Genomic DNA, 15159 nt, shown 5'->3' on the forward strand with positions numbered 1-15159 from the left:
AAGACCCCTTATCACATCACATCCCAAGTAGGCCCTGGGCACTTACAGAACCTTGTAACGCTTTTCTCTCATAGGAACAGCTACTGTAAGTAAAGATCTTTCCTCCTGAAGCCAAGTTGGTCTGGCCTCATGTCTTTTCCTATTAGAGTCTCTGTATAACTGTAAGAAAAATTACCACTCAGGGGTGCCCTTCACTCGGGGGTCCTTTAACCCCAGGCTTACTTGGATGGGGAACGATGTGGCTCCTTGCGGAAATGTACAACATTCTCACAGCCCCTCTGCTCTAGAGAACAACATAGAGAGTCACTGAGGACTTTTATCCTTAGTGACCCAGTTCCTAAGCAGACCCAGCTGTAAGCTGTATGTGTCAATCAGGGCATAGCCCGGAATCCCACCAATTAATCCATGGTCTTGACCCATTTCCCCAAGACATGTATTAACTCTTCCCTCCCATTTCTCATGTCCCTGCCCCTGTGTCCCCAGTATTTGGTCATCACAGAGTCAGGACAACAACCAGGCATTTGATGAACCCAAATGAAAACACCTACTCAGATCAACGGGCAATTTAATTTCTTTATTTTTTTTCACAAGCTTTGAATTCAGAAATAAGAGCCACCAACAAGTCAATTATTAAGTAAAAATGGAAGTGAATACAAAGGAAAACTGTACAAAACTTTAAAAATCTGACTGCCTTGCTGACCTCCTCAGAGGGACAGAGACTCAGGCAGCCTGGGCAAAGCCATTACCGCACCATCCTCAAGGCCTGAGTGGGGTGTCAGGACACCCCTTTCTGGGTGTAAGCCTGGCTGGGCCCAAGCCCAAGGCTGGCTGGAAGGACACACAGACCAGAGAGACACTATGGCCAGTTACAGGTGCCACAGGGACCGGGTTGTTGACACAGGACGTGGGTGGTGACCTTTCCTGTCATTCTGCATTTTCACAGGTCTCAGTCAGGGTAGGGATGGGGACCACATCTTTCTAGTGAAGACTCATGGGGCGCCTTCATTTTTAAGTTTGGACATCTCCCCTGGGAGCTAAGGTCTTGGCATCGTGTCTATGTCGTCCTCGACGATGTTCATCAGCCGCGCTCAGACTTGCGTACGTAACTTACTAACATGCATCCTATCCTAGAACAGCTACAGGGTGGAAAGGAACCATCACTCAGAGGGTCGTGGAGGAGTGGAGGGAACAGTATAGGACGATGCTAAACCTGGGGGGTCACTAGGAAGGGAAAATGGAGACACCATGCTCTGAGGTGGAGTCGGTGTTAACACACACTGTGGGCAAGGAACTTCCAGGCAAACACACCACACTAGTACCACTTCTTCCTAAACAGAGAAGGAAAGAGCATCACTCAATCTCCCCTCCATCAGTACCAACTAAAACTGTGGGCTTCAAAAACACGGACAGGAAAAGGAATGGACGTTTTCCCATAATCCTTCACTCTTGCATATCTGGCTCATCTGAGGTCAACCGAGGCTGGTGATGTTGGAGCGGCCACCAGGGGGCGCCACGATGCGGTGCCCTGTACGCCTTGGATTGTTGTCATCTATCTGGGCACCTGAAACAGACAGAAGGCCAACAGTGTGTGGGATAAGACCTGTTTACATCACCTTGGCATGCTGATGCTGAGAAAGCCCGCTCCATCATTCCAATCCACCTTCAACACCCTGTCCAGGTTCACTCTGGGAAGAATTCCTGACCTATAGACTGCCTGATCTCTCCTGGCTACCTGCCAGTCCTGAGCTCCCTCTCCTATATCTCTGGCCCCAGCATAGTTTGGCCTTGGGAGGGGAAAGCATTTAGTGAGTTCCTACTGTGTACAGGCAGACATGGTGCACTGGTGTGTGCTGAGAACACACAAATTGATGGTAGATATGATTTTTACCCACAATTCAAAAATAAGGGTGCTGAGGCTGAATACCCTAAGAACACAGATAATAGGTTGAGAAGGCAGGGTCCACGCCCACACTGGCTTTCCCCTGAAGCCCACCCTCCTTCGCACAATGCCCCTTGCTCCAGGGGCATTTCATAGATCTGAACGTGCAAACTACACGAGTCCATGCCTGTATGTGGACTGACTGACTTCCCCTTTGACCCTGACTTTACAGGGCCTGTCTAGGTGAGCCACCAAGAGCCTGGCACAGAGTACAGCGCTGGCTCTCCCAGCTGTCTCCTTGTCAGCCATCTGTCTGTCTGTCTGTCTTGCTTGCCAGGTAACTGACTATACCATGAAGATTATACCTGCTAGACCAACACACTGCACCTATATACTATAGCAGTGTCCTGCCTTGGAAATGGACAAGGGTGAACTTTACAGCAATGCAGGAGAATCAGCTATGTGGCTGGCAGCGAGAGTGACACTTGGTAAATGTCCACGAAGCCCTGAGGGCAGCACTGTGAGCTTCAGAGGGGATGGAGGGCCCAGGTGGAGGTCAGGCCGAGCCCCAACACGGAAGCTTGTTATTACACAGTTATCTTTGATCTAAAGATTATTTTATCCATGTCTAAGGATAGATCTTTGGTATTTAGTTGTCTGACCAACCTAGAGAGTCAGTTTGCAAATTCCTCCCTGCAAGGAAGGCAGCCCTCTGTGCATACCAGACAAGTTCTAGGGTTGTGCCTGTAGTCTTTTTGTGCAATAGCATTGGCTACCTTTAATAGTCATCTGCACTCAGGTAACTATTCCAAAAAGGACCATGAAAAGTGAGGTGTCCTGGGGTCTCCGGACCCAGTACCCACTGTACTCTCCATGCAGAGTACTTCTCATCCAACACTTTAAACTAAAACTACATCCTCTCTCAGCTCCTGCCACCCTCTCTGTTGCTAGCCCATACTTTTTCTGGTATGACGCATTGACCTACTTTAGCCCACTGCCTGATTTTACATAGCTCATGAGTTCATGTTCATGTTTTAAGTGGTTCATGCTTCTAAAGGCGATTGACTACAGCCACCTAGACTTTAACCTGTGGAACTCAGCAAGCTCTTCAGCTCATCGGAGGCTGTCCGGCTGTGCACCATTCATCATCAAATCCCTAGGACCCTACACTGGCTCTAACCTGGAATTTCAATGGCAGTACAGTGCTCCCAGTGCATGTGTGTGCCCTCGTGTGGCCATCTGGAGGAATTGCAGATACATGTCTTCAAGCTGGGTCTTAAGTTTGTTGAACCCTAAATCCTAGAACTCTGACACTGAATTTTGTGAAACTTCAAACAATACCTGGAACACATCACCATCATTTGGAGATGACATAAAGTCCATATCATGCTTCCTAAGCCAGGGGGTGGGTGTGGTTGAGGACCAGGCACAGAACATGTACCCAGGAAATGAGAAAGCTCCTGTCTAATACCTGCCTTTGGGCTCCGCACTTAGTCTCTTGGTATGAGAATGGTAATGTCCTCTCTCCCACCCCCAGAATGCTTAAGGCCAGGGCTGACCGGTGCCAAGGTCAAGAATCAACATGCTGTGCTGTACCCTAGAAATGCCTGCCTATATGTGCCTCAGCACAGCAGAGGAGTGTACCCGTGCCTTCTAGCCTTCTCCACCTGTGCCCAAAGACATGAGCCCTCTCCACAGGAGCCTGGCTTCCATGAGACTACCTGACAAGCTGAAGTTGGACTGGTGGAGGTTCCTGATGGGCGGGGGCTGGTGTTTAGAAGGCGAGGACTTGGCAGAAGGAGCAGGAGCTGCATGCTTGGGGGTAGCTGGCACCTCGTACACGGGGCCATCGTACATGCCCCTTGAGACACTATGCAACCCGAAAACCTAAACAGAAAGAGGGGAGAGTCAGGTTATCACTGCATCTGTGCGTCTGCCCTGCCAACAAAGGGGCCTGAGGCCATCTAGCTGCACCACACATATGCTCACATAAGCCACACTTGTGCACACATAGATATGTGCCCATATAGCACAGCGCAATATGGATATACATTCACACACACACACACACACACACACACACACACACACACACACACACGTCAGTCTCATCTTTACAGAGTACATAGGGAGATGAGGAACTGAGGGCAGGTTAAAGGAGGGAGAGAGGGTAAGACAGGGAAGGCAGAGGAATCAAGGTGCTAGAGGACCTCCACAATGGTGGCCACAAGAGGGCAGGCTGCCACCATCCTGAAGCAGAGGGACTGTCACCCATGCCACTGAAAGAAGCCCAACAGCCTGGGGCTGAGACGGGGACCTCTGGAGCCGGTTGGAGATCCTGTACAGCCCAGAGAGCCTCAAAAATGCCAAAGGAGATGACACTGGCTCCAGGCCTCAGAGAACAGCACGCATCAGGGCCTTAAAGGGACCAGTGGTGGCAAGTGTCCTGACCCCGGTTCCAGGCCCCTCCTCCTCCTAAGCTGGCAGGCTCAGCTTTATCCCAAGGCTCTGCTCCCTGACTACCAAGGCCTCCAGTGACGTGTGCCCCTGTCACCCTGCTTCTTTTTCATGCCTCCCTTCAGTCACCACCCTTCCCTCTGCTCGGGGTGACCAAAAGTAGGCTCTGTGCCCCACTCCCAGCCCGGCTCTGTCCACCGCCCAGGCGTAAGGGCAGGGAACCTCAAGCACAGTAACTTGACTCTCTGATGCAAACTGATGACTTAGCAGAGGGCCAGATACTTGCTCAGCGACAGGTAACTGTTCACCATAGGACTCAGCTGCAGATCGGGTAGAGCGTCTACAGCCCAGCAACGGTTTCGGGGAGTGGGGATTCCAGCCATTTTGGTACCTGAGAGCCCTGGCCCACAATGCTTGTGATGTGTGTGGATCTGGTACTGCCCCTTGTGGCAGAGGCAGAGGGACAGCTGACAGATGGGGGCAATTCTGTGGGATCTGGGGCTTGGAGAAGGTGTCTGACTTTGCTGTCTAAACCATGGATAAAGTACAAGAATGGAAACACACACAGGAGCATACATCCACTCAAGTATAAATACACTTGTGCATGTATGTACAAACAACATGCAAGACAAACATGCACACACACATATATGTATATATATATGTATATATATGCAGATGTGTACAGTGCATACAATGAAGACACACATACATGCAGAGCACACTCATAGGCACATACTCATACATATGTATACACTGTATAATATACACAATGAATAAATGAACATATATATACATGTGTACACAGTGCAAAGTGGTCACACACATGTGCATACATGTATAATATACATAATTAACACATAATATGCGTAATATACAATGGATAAATGAACACATACAAATGCATGTGCACAGCACACATAAGCACACATATACATACATGTGTAATACAAACAGACAAATGTTTACACATGCATGCATGGACAGTATACACAATGGGTGTGTGCAGATGTGCATGTGTGTACGATACATGCAGTGGCACACCTGTGTAGTACACAAAGCGGACACACATGTAAACATGCACAAGGAATAGAGACACACAGACAACATGCACAGCTGGCCCTTCTGGCACAGCATCACTTAGATCATGTAGATAATCAGACCATATGGTGACAGGAAGGTCACAGATGGGAGACAGCCACAGTAATGAGTCCAGAGTTCCCTTCTCTGCTCTGAGACAAAGACAGAGTTGCTAGGGCCTTCCAAGCCAAGGCTCAAGATCTTGGAAAAGAAGTAGATAAGATCTGGCAGGAGGAGAGGGGAGAGCTACGCAGGTGAGCGGGGAGCCAGCCCTCGGATTGCGGGCTGTGTATTCTCACTGAGGTGGAGGGGTAACTGGGTAAGTCTTTCGAGGCCTTGAGCACCAAGTCCTAATCTGGAAAGTAAAGCTCATGACCCTCCAGTAGGCTACATAAGGAACCTCCAAGATGTGCAAGGCAGAAGCCCAAGCAGCTCATGAGCACCGCTCACACACAAGTGCACTTGACACAGCATGCAAGGCCCTGCAACCTCCCTGGCCTGTATGCTCTCAGATGAACAAACGAACAAATGGGGCATACAGCCATGCTCACCAACCCCCCACAGCACAGAGCCCAGGTCCCAGAGAAGGGGACGACAGCTCAAGGGCCCTCCATGCAGGAGCTCACCTTGCTCCTGATCCTGACACGCTGGTAGAGGTGCTCTGGGAATGGTTTCCGAGGGATGAAGCGGCCCATGCCCTTGCTGACGCTGATGTTCCCATCCTCAAAGACAATCTTGCCCTGGCTGATGACCACCAGGGGGGAGCCATGGCACTCCATGCCCTCGAAGATGTTGTACTCCACAGTCTGTGAATGCAAAACCCCAGAGTTACTTCTGTACCACACCCGAGGTTTCCTCTGCATCCACAGGGCACACATATGATGCTATGCTGTAAGTATTATCCAATGACTTTTTCTTCTCTGTGATAGTCCACCATGCAAAAGACAAGTCCCAGCACCAGCTGAGACTGAATGTTAAAACTTATCCTGGGGCATCTTGAATGGAAGCCAGCACTGGAGACAAGCACTGTGCACTTTCTGATTGTAACCTACATTTCTGTGGCATTGTTACCTTTTGTGAGGGAGAGCTTCCTCACTAAAGTACATGGGCTTCCCTAAAACATTTGAGGTACACAGGCAAATCGTGACCCAAGGAATAAGCCCAGTGTGCACTGCTGGGTGGAAGTCAAGGAACATTGCACAGAGCACAGGGTAAGATCGTGCTATTGCTGTCTTGTCTACTGAAAAGACAGGTCCTGCGAGGTGGTTCAGTGGGCAGGGTGCTTACTCCAATGACCTGAGTTCAATCTTTGAGACAAATGTGGTGGATGGAAAGAACCATTCCTCAATATGTCCCTGACCTGCATATCCCCTCATCAAAAAGCAAAAGAGAGGGGGAGAGAGAGAGAAGAGGAAAAGAGGGAAAGATGGAGGAGGGGAGGAAAGGCAGAGAGAGAGAAGAAGAGAGAGAGGAGGAGGAAGAGGAGGAGGAGGAAGAGGAGGAGGAGGAGAAGGAGGAGGAGGAGAAGGAGGAGGAGGAGGAGGAGGAGGAGAAGAAGAAGAAGAAGAAGAAGAAGAAGAAGAAGAAGAAGAAGAAGAAGAAGAAGAAGAAGAAGAAGAAGAAGAGGAGGAGGAGGAGGAGGAGGAGGAGGAGGAGGAGGAAGAGGAGGAAGAGGAGGAAGAGGAGGAAGAGGAGGAAGAGGAAGAGGAAGAGGAGGAAGAGGAAGAGGGAGAAGGAAGAGGAAGAAGAGGGAGAAGGAAGAGGAAGAAGAGGGAGAAGGAAGAGGAAGAGGAAGAAGAAGGAAGAGGAGGAGGAGGAGTAGGAGGAGAAGAAGAAGAAGAAGAAGAAGAAGAAGAAGAAGAAGAAGAAGAAGAAGAAGAAGAAGAAGAAGAAGAAGAAGAAGAAGAAGAAGAAGAAGAAGAAGAAGAAGCAGAAGCAGCAGAAGCAGAAGCAGAAGCAGAAGCAGCAGCAGCAGCAGCATAAGAAGTTTGGCTCAATAGGTAATGCCTGCTGTTCTTGAAGAGGACCAGACTTTGGTTCCCAACACCCATACCAGGCAGCTCACAACCCTGTAACTCCAGTTCCAGAGGATTCGACTCCCTCTTCTAGCATCTGCAGGCTCTATGTTCATGTCTCCACAGATTAATACACACATACATGTAATTTAGAAGTAAATTAAAATCTTAAAGAATAGCCAGACAACAGAACATCTAAAAGTCTGTATCTGGCTTGTTGATCTTGAAGAGGAAACTCAACCCCAGCAGCCAGCGGCCATCACCCAACGGCTTTTCACTTGTTCTTAATTGTGCTTGCTTCTTAGCCATTATTTTAAAAGTGGGTCGGGTATGGTTGAAAACAGTCAAGTGGTGTGAAGTGTCTCTGGTAGAGACACTCTCTACCTCTGATTGAGCGGAGTGCCTTAAAGGACTTCTGATTGTAACTCTCACACACACATGCTGGCTGCACATCCTGTGAGGCCTTATTCTCCCCATCCCAGAGACCCTCAGCATCTTTAAAGGCTGGGAGCTCTTTAAAGTCCATAAGCCGTTGAGCTGAGTCCCGTCACGCACTTGGACTACCACTGATCTACACTTCCCAACACCAAACATTGGGATATTGCTCTGTTTTTGCTAAACCACACTGAGTGCAGTCTGTATGTGTGACCGTGTGCATCTCCATTGCCCGAAGAGGTGACACTAAGTTCCAGCTCTGGCAACACGGAGTCTCCCTGGTGCTGTGACAGTATCACAGGTGCACACATTACACCCCGGAGTCCGTGTCAGCATTTGACCCTCTCCATGCTGTGATGTGCAGCTGATAGTGAGAGCAGGTCTCTTCCCCTAGTCAACACACACATCTGCACAACCTTTACTGTCCAACTCTCTTGGTATTCATTAACTTCACAGTATTCTCCTGCCTTGCAAAGGACCTACCCTTCTTTCAGTGAGAGGCAGATTCCTGCCCCTCGTCCTTGCCCCTGAACTTTGTACCTTCTGCCTTGCTGTTTTCTTGGCTCTGCAGACTATTTTTTGTTTACTATTTTCTGTAGCCAGGTCACAAACAGAATTATCATTTCCCCTGCAGTTTCCAAATTTTACTTCGTGATTTCTATTCAAAACCATCATTTTTAAAAGGGGTCCTGGGGACCCGGGTGATGGCTGACGGGTATAAGCACTGTGGAGAGAGCTGCAGAGGGTAGAGAATGTGATCACAAGACCATAGCAGCAGCCTGGCTGGGCCTGTGCAAAGCACCTCCCTGGAGTCTCTCCGGTGTGAGCTGCTGGTGCAGCCATGAGGCAGAGCTGGAAAACCCTGGACCAATTTTAGCCAGAAGCTTCCAAAAGGACGCAACAGAACCATCACCCACCCAGGCTAGGAGCACCATGGACGGGCTGGGACTTACTGATTTATGGCTTTTGGCTGTTAAGGTCTTCATCTTATCTGGGTCCCAGATGACGACATCAGCATCGGAGCCCACAGCAATCCGACCTTTCCTTGGGTACAGGTTGAAGATCTTGGCTGCGTTGGTGCTGGTGACGGCTACAAACTGATTCTCATCCATCTTGCCAGTAGCCTGAAATCAAGACCCATGCATTGAGGAGAACAGACAAGCACAGACCTGGGCCTTCCACTGAGGTCTTCACAGATGGACACCAGTCACCCTTGAGAGTGACCTGAGCAGAGCAGGAGCTGTGGGAGGGCTGCTGACACCTTATAGGATCCACTGAGCTCAGGAGATGGCTCAGTTAGTAAAGTGTTTATGGCATAAGCCTGAGGATGTAGTGAAGACCCATTCACTGTCACTTTAACCCAGGACTGATGTTAAAAAGCCAGACCTGTAATCTGCACGCTGGGGAGGGGAAAGCAGGAGGATCCCTGGGGCTCAGTGGGCAGCCAGACCCACACCTACTTAGTAAGCTCGAGGCCAAAGAAGGACCCTGTCTCGGAAAATAAGATGAGGAGGGGCTGGAGAGACAGCTCGGCCATGAGGAGCACTGGTTGTGGACCAGGATTTGATTCCCAGCACTCACATGGTGGCTCACGAAAGTTCATAATTTCAGGGTCTCCAGGGACGACTTCTTGCTTTCAAGGGCACCAGGCACTCATATGGTACACAGACATACATACAGCCAAAACACCCACGGCACACAATATAGGAATTGAAAATAAATAAGTAAATAAGACAGGGACTGGCTTGATAACTCAACAAGTAAAGATGCCTACCACTCAAAACTGATTCTCACAGGCTAGTCTCCGAATTTCCTACAATGCACCATGCACACACAAGCATGCACACACATGCATACATGGAGATAGACACAAGCAATTTTTAGAGCCATTTCTGATGAGTTAAAAGCCACTTCCCTCTGCCATCCACTTTCCCTCCTTCATTCAGGACTATGACATCAGGAAGTGAGGACTCTCTACAGCCTGGAGGTGGTTTCCCCTGAGTCCTCTGCTCCTAGCTCTACTTCCAAGTAAGAAAGGAAGATTTCAGAGTCTGGAGTCCATACCATTGGCTTGGATGGTCCGGGCAAGGCACTTCTAGAATCTTCCAGGGGAAGGGGTGGACTTACCACTGCCTTGTCCCAGACAACTGTCATCCGCTCTTCTATGCCATTGACGCCCTCGGGGATCAGAGTGAAGTTGTCCTTGCCCACAGCCTTCTGAGCAGTACTGTAGGGACAGTGGCCACTACCTGTGACCTGCAAGTCTCCACTGGCAAGAGCAGAAAGGAGGCAGCGTTACACTCATTGTAAACAGCAGACCCAGGCATGGGTCACCCAGCACAGGATTTTAAATCCTGCACCCAGCACTTTAAATGCCAATGGCTCTATGTTAGTTCTGAAGGAGGTACTAGGCATCAGGGATTTTAATCTCAGTACTTTTTATTTCTTCTAGTGTTCAGAATTCAACCCAGGGTCTAACACATGCTAGGCAAGTAAACCACCCAACCCTACCTCAATAAACTATAATATGGTCAGTTACCCAACAGCAGCCTGCCAGCTTCACATCTCCTCATGTTCCAAGAGTCAGTCTCTCTCTCTCTCTCTCTCTCTCTCTCTCTCTCTCTCTCTCTCTCTCTCTCTCTCCCTCCCTCCCTCCCTCTCTCTCTCTCTCTCTCTCTCTCTCTCTCTCTCTCTCTCTCTCTCCTCTATCTCTCTGACATGTGTCTCTTAGAGTGAGGCTGTTGGCCTATGGCAGTGGGCCCTTTATACTGGACTCATACAACAAATATCGCTAGTTCTGAGTCATAGAAGTGCTACAGATCTCTGGGTTTGTCATTTCTGAGTGCAGACCCCAAGCCTCCCTTCTCTATTATGTCTAATTAGCTTCTGGCTATTGACTGTCTATCCACAACCCAGTCCTGTGACCCCATCCCCATGGCTCTCACCAGGCCAGCAAGGAGGTCAAGTAGTCAGGAGTGGTGGGGTCTGGGCTCAGGGGAGGGGAAGTCACAAATGCAGCTGCCTTGGCCCAGTTCTTGCTCCAGTAGTGGGTGCCATCTGTTCCCAAGCTGGCAGCTATGGGCTCACCGAAGACAAGAGGTCCTTGAAGGGGAAAACATCAAGAGTGGGGTTATAGCCAATAGTGTCCATGCTGACACAAAAGGAGGGTCTTCGACAGAGGAGACTAACTAGAAGCTGATAGCCCAGTATCTCCCTCAGGGGCAACACCACACAGTCCCCCTTACTATAGAGACCAATTCTATAGCCAGTTAAGACAGCACTCATCCACATCCATCTCCGGATGTCCCTATTCTATTGACTCTGAGACAATGCTTTCCTTCTTTCCAACCCACAACTAAGTATCTTCCCTTGGGCTATGTTGTAACTCCAACCTCCCCATGTGAGTCCTGGACAGAGCCCAGGAGAGGGTCAAGCCCTCTCAAAAGCCCAGGGAATGGTCCAAATAAGTGGAGATGGTCCAGGGGGGAGCTTCTGGCCACTCTGGACTAATCATCAGCTTTGTGGTCACAGGGAAAGGCTCTAAAGTCAGCCAAGAGCCACATGGTCTCATCTGGCCAATGGAATTGAAAACAGGGAAAGCTAACGAAGGAGCTGAGGCTCAGAGCTCGTCAGGGAGCTGCAGAGGTCTCTGACGCTAGCAATTAGATCTAAAAGCAACTCCAGACCACCCCTCCAGCATACCAGAGACCAGAGGCTGCCAGCTCTGGCAGACCTCTACCCTAGCGTAACCTGGACAGCCCTCTGTCGCCCCTCAGAAGGACAAGCACCACGTGCCTTTCTTCCTGGCCAGTGCGATGATGTCCGCCGCACTCTTGCTCATGACCTTGGTGATGTACACAGGGCAATTGATCCGGCCTGCAATGGCAATAGCCCGGAACACGGCCTCGGCCTCCAGCTGGGGACACAGCAGATACAAAGGTCACAGGAGGAAGGGGCAGCTACTCCTGAACTTATGTCCTTCTGGTCTCCCTCTAAAAATCCCCCATTTAGAAGCAGAGTAAAACGGTTGAAAGATGAAAAAAGTTTAAATGATTCTGGTGGGAGAGTTGGCGCTAGGACGGTGTCTAGGGATTGTTTGGAAATACTCTGCAGGCTGTGTCAGAAGACTCTCCCAGGAGGACACTGCATCCAAAGGCACACAAAACAGTTATGGCAAAGGACTGGCTCCATGACATTGGGGCATGCCCATGGCTGCTGTGACCCCTTAAATGTGATTTGTTTTATCGAAACCCCCTCTAGACCAGTCGTGCTCTCAGTTCCAGCAAGCCAAAGCACCTGCTGTGACTATTTGGGGCTTTTAATTTACAATCTGTGAAGGCTTCAGTCATGGCCTCAATAGAGGTATGGTTTGGCGGGGACTTTTCAGTCTATTTTCCTGTCACCAATATTCCAAGTCTTCAGTAAAGATTCTCCCCGAATCAGGACACTGGTTTATGTGCAGAACCCAGGGAAATGCTCCTGAACCCTGGAATAGAGACAACTGTTTCTGGCCTCTCTGATAGATTTGCATCCTCAAGAGTCTTGAGAAGGAGCAGGGAGAAGGGAGCCGAGTGGGGTGGAAAGGACAGAGCAGAGAGAAGGAGGGGGAGCTGGGTGCAGCTAAGCTGTTCTGTCCTAGCTGAAGGGCTCTGGAATGAGCACTTGGTTATTACAGATGGCAGAGTGGGGAGGCCTTACCTCCTCAGGTCTACTCAGAGCATGTCCCTCAGGACCTGTGATGCCCATCTCCAGGATCCGTTTTTGTTCCTAGGAGACAAGGACCAATGAGACAGGTATTGATGGACTAGCTGCAAGACACTCTAATAAGACAGACTGACAAGAGACAGACAGACAGCAGATACATGTGTAATTTACTATATATATACATACACACACACACATATTACATGATATGTGGTAGGTGATACGTGTGTGTATATATATGTATATATATATATGTATATATGTATATATATATATATATGTATATATTTCAATCCAACCTGTTCCTCTAGAGAACCCTGACTAATATAAGAACCTGAAGAGATGGCTCAGTTGGTAAAGTGATGACTATGCAAGAATGAGAATGAGTAAAACCCTCAGATTCCACATTTTAAAAGAGAAGCTGGGTGCACACGGCATTGAGGTGCACATGGCACTGAGGGGAACCACCCTCCCCTGCTTGCAGAACCTCACAATGCAGGGAGAAAATAGATCCCAGAAGCCAAACACCTTACCAATGCACCTTACACTGCACACAAGGGAACATCTCTCATCCGCACATGTGCTAGGGCATCCGACTCCACCCTTCCCCGCCCACTCATCTCACTAATGGAAGATGCACCCCTCTTTCACTGTCTGCTTTGTAACTGGTCTCCTTTATGGTAGGAGGAAGATCCTTGAACCACTCACCTGAGCTATCAAATCTCCATTTTCCGCATGGACTAAGATCACAGCTCCCAGACCCTTAAGGAAGGTGAAGGCTTCGTACAGCTAAAGAGGAGAGATGGGGCTGGTGAGAAATCAAGGTGTGGGGCTCTGTTCATTTAAAAAGCTGTTCCTCTGCTCACTCTGCCTCCCTTTAATACAGTTTGTCATGTGGTGGTGACCCGTGTGGTGATTTGAATATGCTTAACCCAGGGAGTGTCATTCTTAGGAGGTGTGACCTTCCTTGAGTGTTTGTGGCCTTGTTGAAGGAAGTGTGTCACTGTGGGGGAGGACATTGAGACCCTTCTCCTAACCACATGGGAGCCTGCCTTCTCCTAGCAGCCTTCAGATGAAGATATAGAACTCTCAGCTCCTCCTGCACCAAGCCTGCCTGGACGCTGCCATGCTCCCACCTTGGTGATAATGGACTGAACCTCTGAACCTGTAAGCCAGCCCCAATGAAATGCTGTCCTTATGAGAGTTGCCTTGGTCATAGTGTCTGTTCACAGCGGTAAAGCCCTAATTAAGACAATCCCCAACCATAAAATTATTTCACTGCTACTTCATACCTGTAATTTTGTTACTGTTATGAATCACAATAAAAATATCTGATATGCAGGATCCTTTTGGATCATGACCCATAGGTTGAGAAGCACAGCTATAACCCTGCCATCTTCTTTGTCTTCCTTCTAAGCATAAGTCTGCTGCTCCTAGGACACATACTTGCCAATGTAAGGGGGCAGCTCTCAGAAGCAGGAAGCAGTTTGGAAGATCCCCGATTAGAGGCCCATGGCTGACATCCACACCAGGGGCCTCAGTGGGTCAATGTAAGAAAGAAGCACCAGTCATAATTCTACTCATGAGTTACACACGGCTGCTTCCATGAGCCCCGACCAACTTGCTGCTTCTAGAGTACCCCGTGTCCACATCAAAGGCTCAAGGCATCCTAGGTAAGTTGTTATCTGATCCAAGGTGCGTCTTTGGAGGGCAGGAGATATAAAAACCACTGTCAGCACAGTTCTGCAGTAACAGCCAAGGTGCAACTCCTAAGAGTCCTTGAATTTCACTTGTCTGAAATCCCTCAGCACTCGAACAACCTTTGTAAGGTTGGGGATATTATGAGCCTCAAGCCCAGAGATGGTGGGAAAGATTTTCCCAGCTGCCCGGCAAGCAACAGGTATGGTAAGCTGGCACTATAGCTTCCTCTAGGAGGTAGAGGTGTCCAATGGTGGAGGAGGGTTGGTGATAGCAGTAAGCTGCCCTTGGAAACACAGTGGTGTCTTCCTCAGCTCCTTGCACCCCAGGCCAGAGATCTCACATTTGTAAATGAGAAGACAGAGAATCTGACTTTCTCAGTGCCTTGCATTATTTGAGGAAGGCCACAGCTCACCTCTCCAGGGTCAGGGGGAAGGTTCCCAGCCTCCCCTGAGCCCCAAGGCCAACTGTCCAGTCTACAAGAAGGACATGACCAGAAGATGACTTCTGTATATCTACAATGGGCTCCAAGCAGCTGTTTTTTGTTAATGAGCTGCCCAGAGAAGGCTAGAGAGAAGCCATGTGAGGGACACCAAATTCCAACTCCCATCTCTTTTAAGGTATGAGCAAAGGTAGAGGAGAGTCACACTGCACTTAGTGCTGGGAGTAAGACCTGAGCCCAGGCTGGAGGGTCCCCCCGCTCATGAATGCTGGCTCTGGCCTATGCAGATGAAGGGAAGCCTGCCGCAGAGCCTACCTGGCTGTCAGACATCTGGTACAGGTCCTTATATGCCATATAGACTTGGAAGGAGTTGACACCTATTGCAAGATAAGATGGAGAGAACATGTTTGAGTAGAGACGAAGGTCTTCCCAGCAAATCAAATGACCTG

The 15159-nt window shown here is 49.3% G+C and overlaps 1 protein-coding gene across 2 annotated transcripts in view; it reads right to left on the reverse strand.

Annotated features, from left to right (window-relative positions):
• Window positions 1-555: 555 nt before the first annotated feature.
• Window positions 556-15159, reverse strand: part of Crmp1 (collapsin response mediator protein 1) — a 46242-nt gene continuing 31638 nt past the window's right edge. For both annotated transcript variants that reach the window (NM_001365151.1, NM_012932.3), the window contains exons 5-14: window positions 15026-15087; window positions 13279-13359; window positions 12565-12633; window positions 11662-11782; window positions 10812-10968; window positions 9994-10135; window positions 8820-8990; window positions 6043-6222; window positions 3601-3766; window positions 556-1561 (exon numbers count right to left, since the gene is read on the reverse strand). In NM_001365151.1, coding sequence (NP_001352080.1) covers window positions 1470-1561; window positions 3601-3766; window positions 6043-6222; window positions 8820-8990; window positions 9994-10135; window positions 10812-10968; window positions 11662-11782; window positions 12565-12633; window positions 13279-13359; window positions 15026-15087 — 1241 coding nt within the window. In that variant the 3' untranslated portion in view covers window positions 556-1469. The remainder of the gene's footprint in view (window positions 1562-3600; window positions 3767-6042; window positions 6223-8819; window positions 8991-9993; window positions 10136-10811; window positions 10969-11661; window positions 11783-12564; window positions 12634-13278; window positions 13360-15025; window positions 15088-15159) is intronic.

The sequence above is a fragment of the Rattus norvegicus genome, chromosome 14 (assembly GCF_036323735.1).
Source record: "Rattus norvegicus strain BN/NHsdMcwi chromosome 14, GRCr8, whole genome shotgun sequence".
Taxonomy (NCBI): Eukaryota; Metazoa; Chordata; class Mammalia; order Rodentia; family Muridae; genus Rattus; species Rattus norvegicus.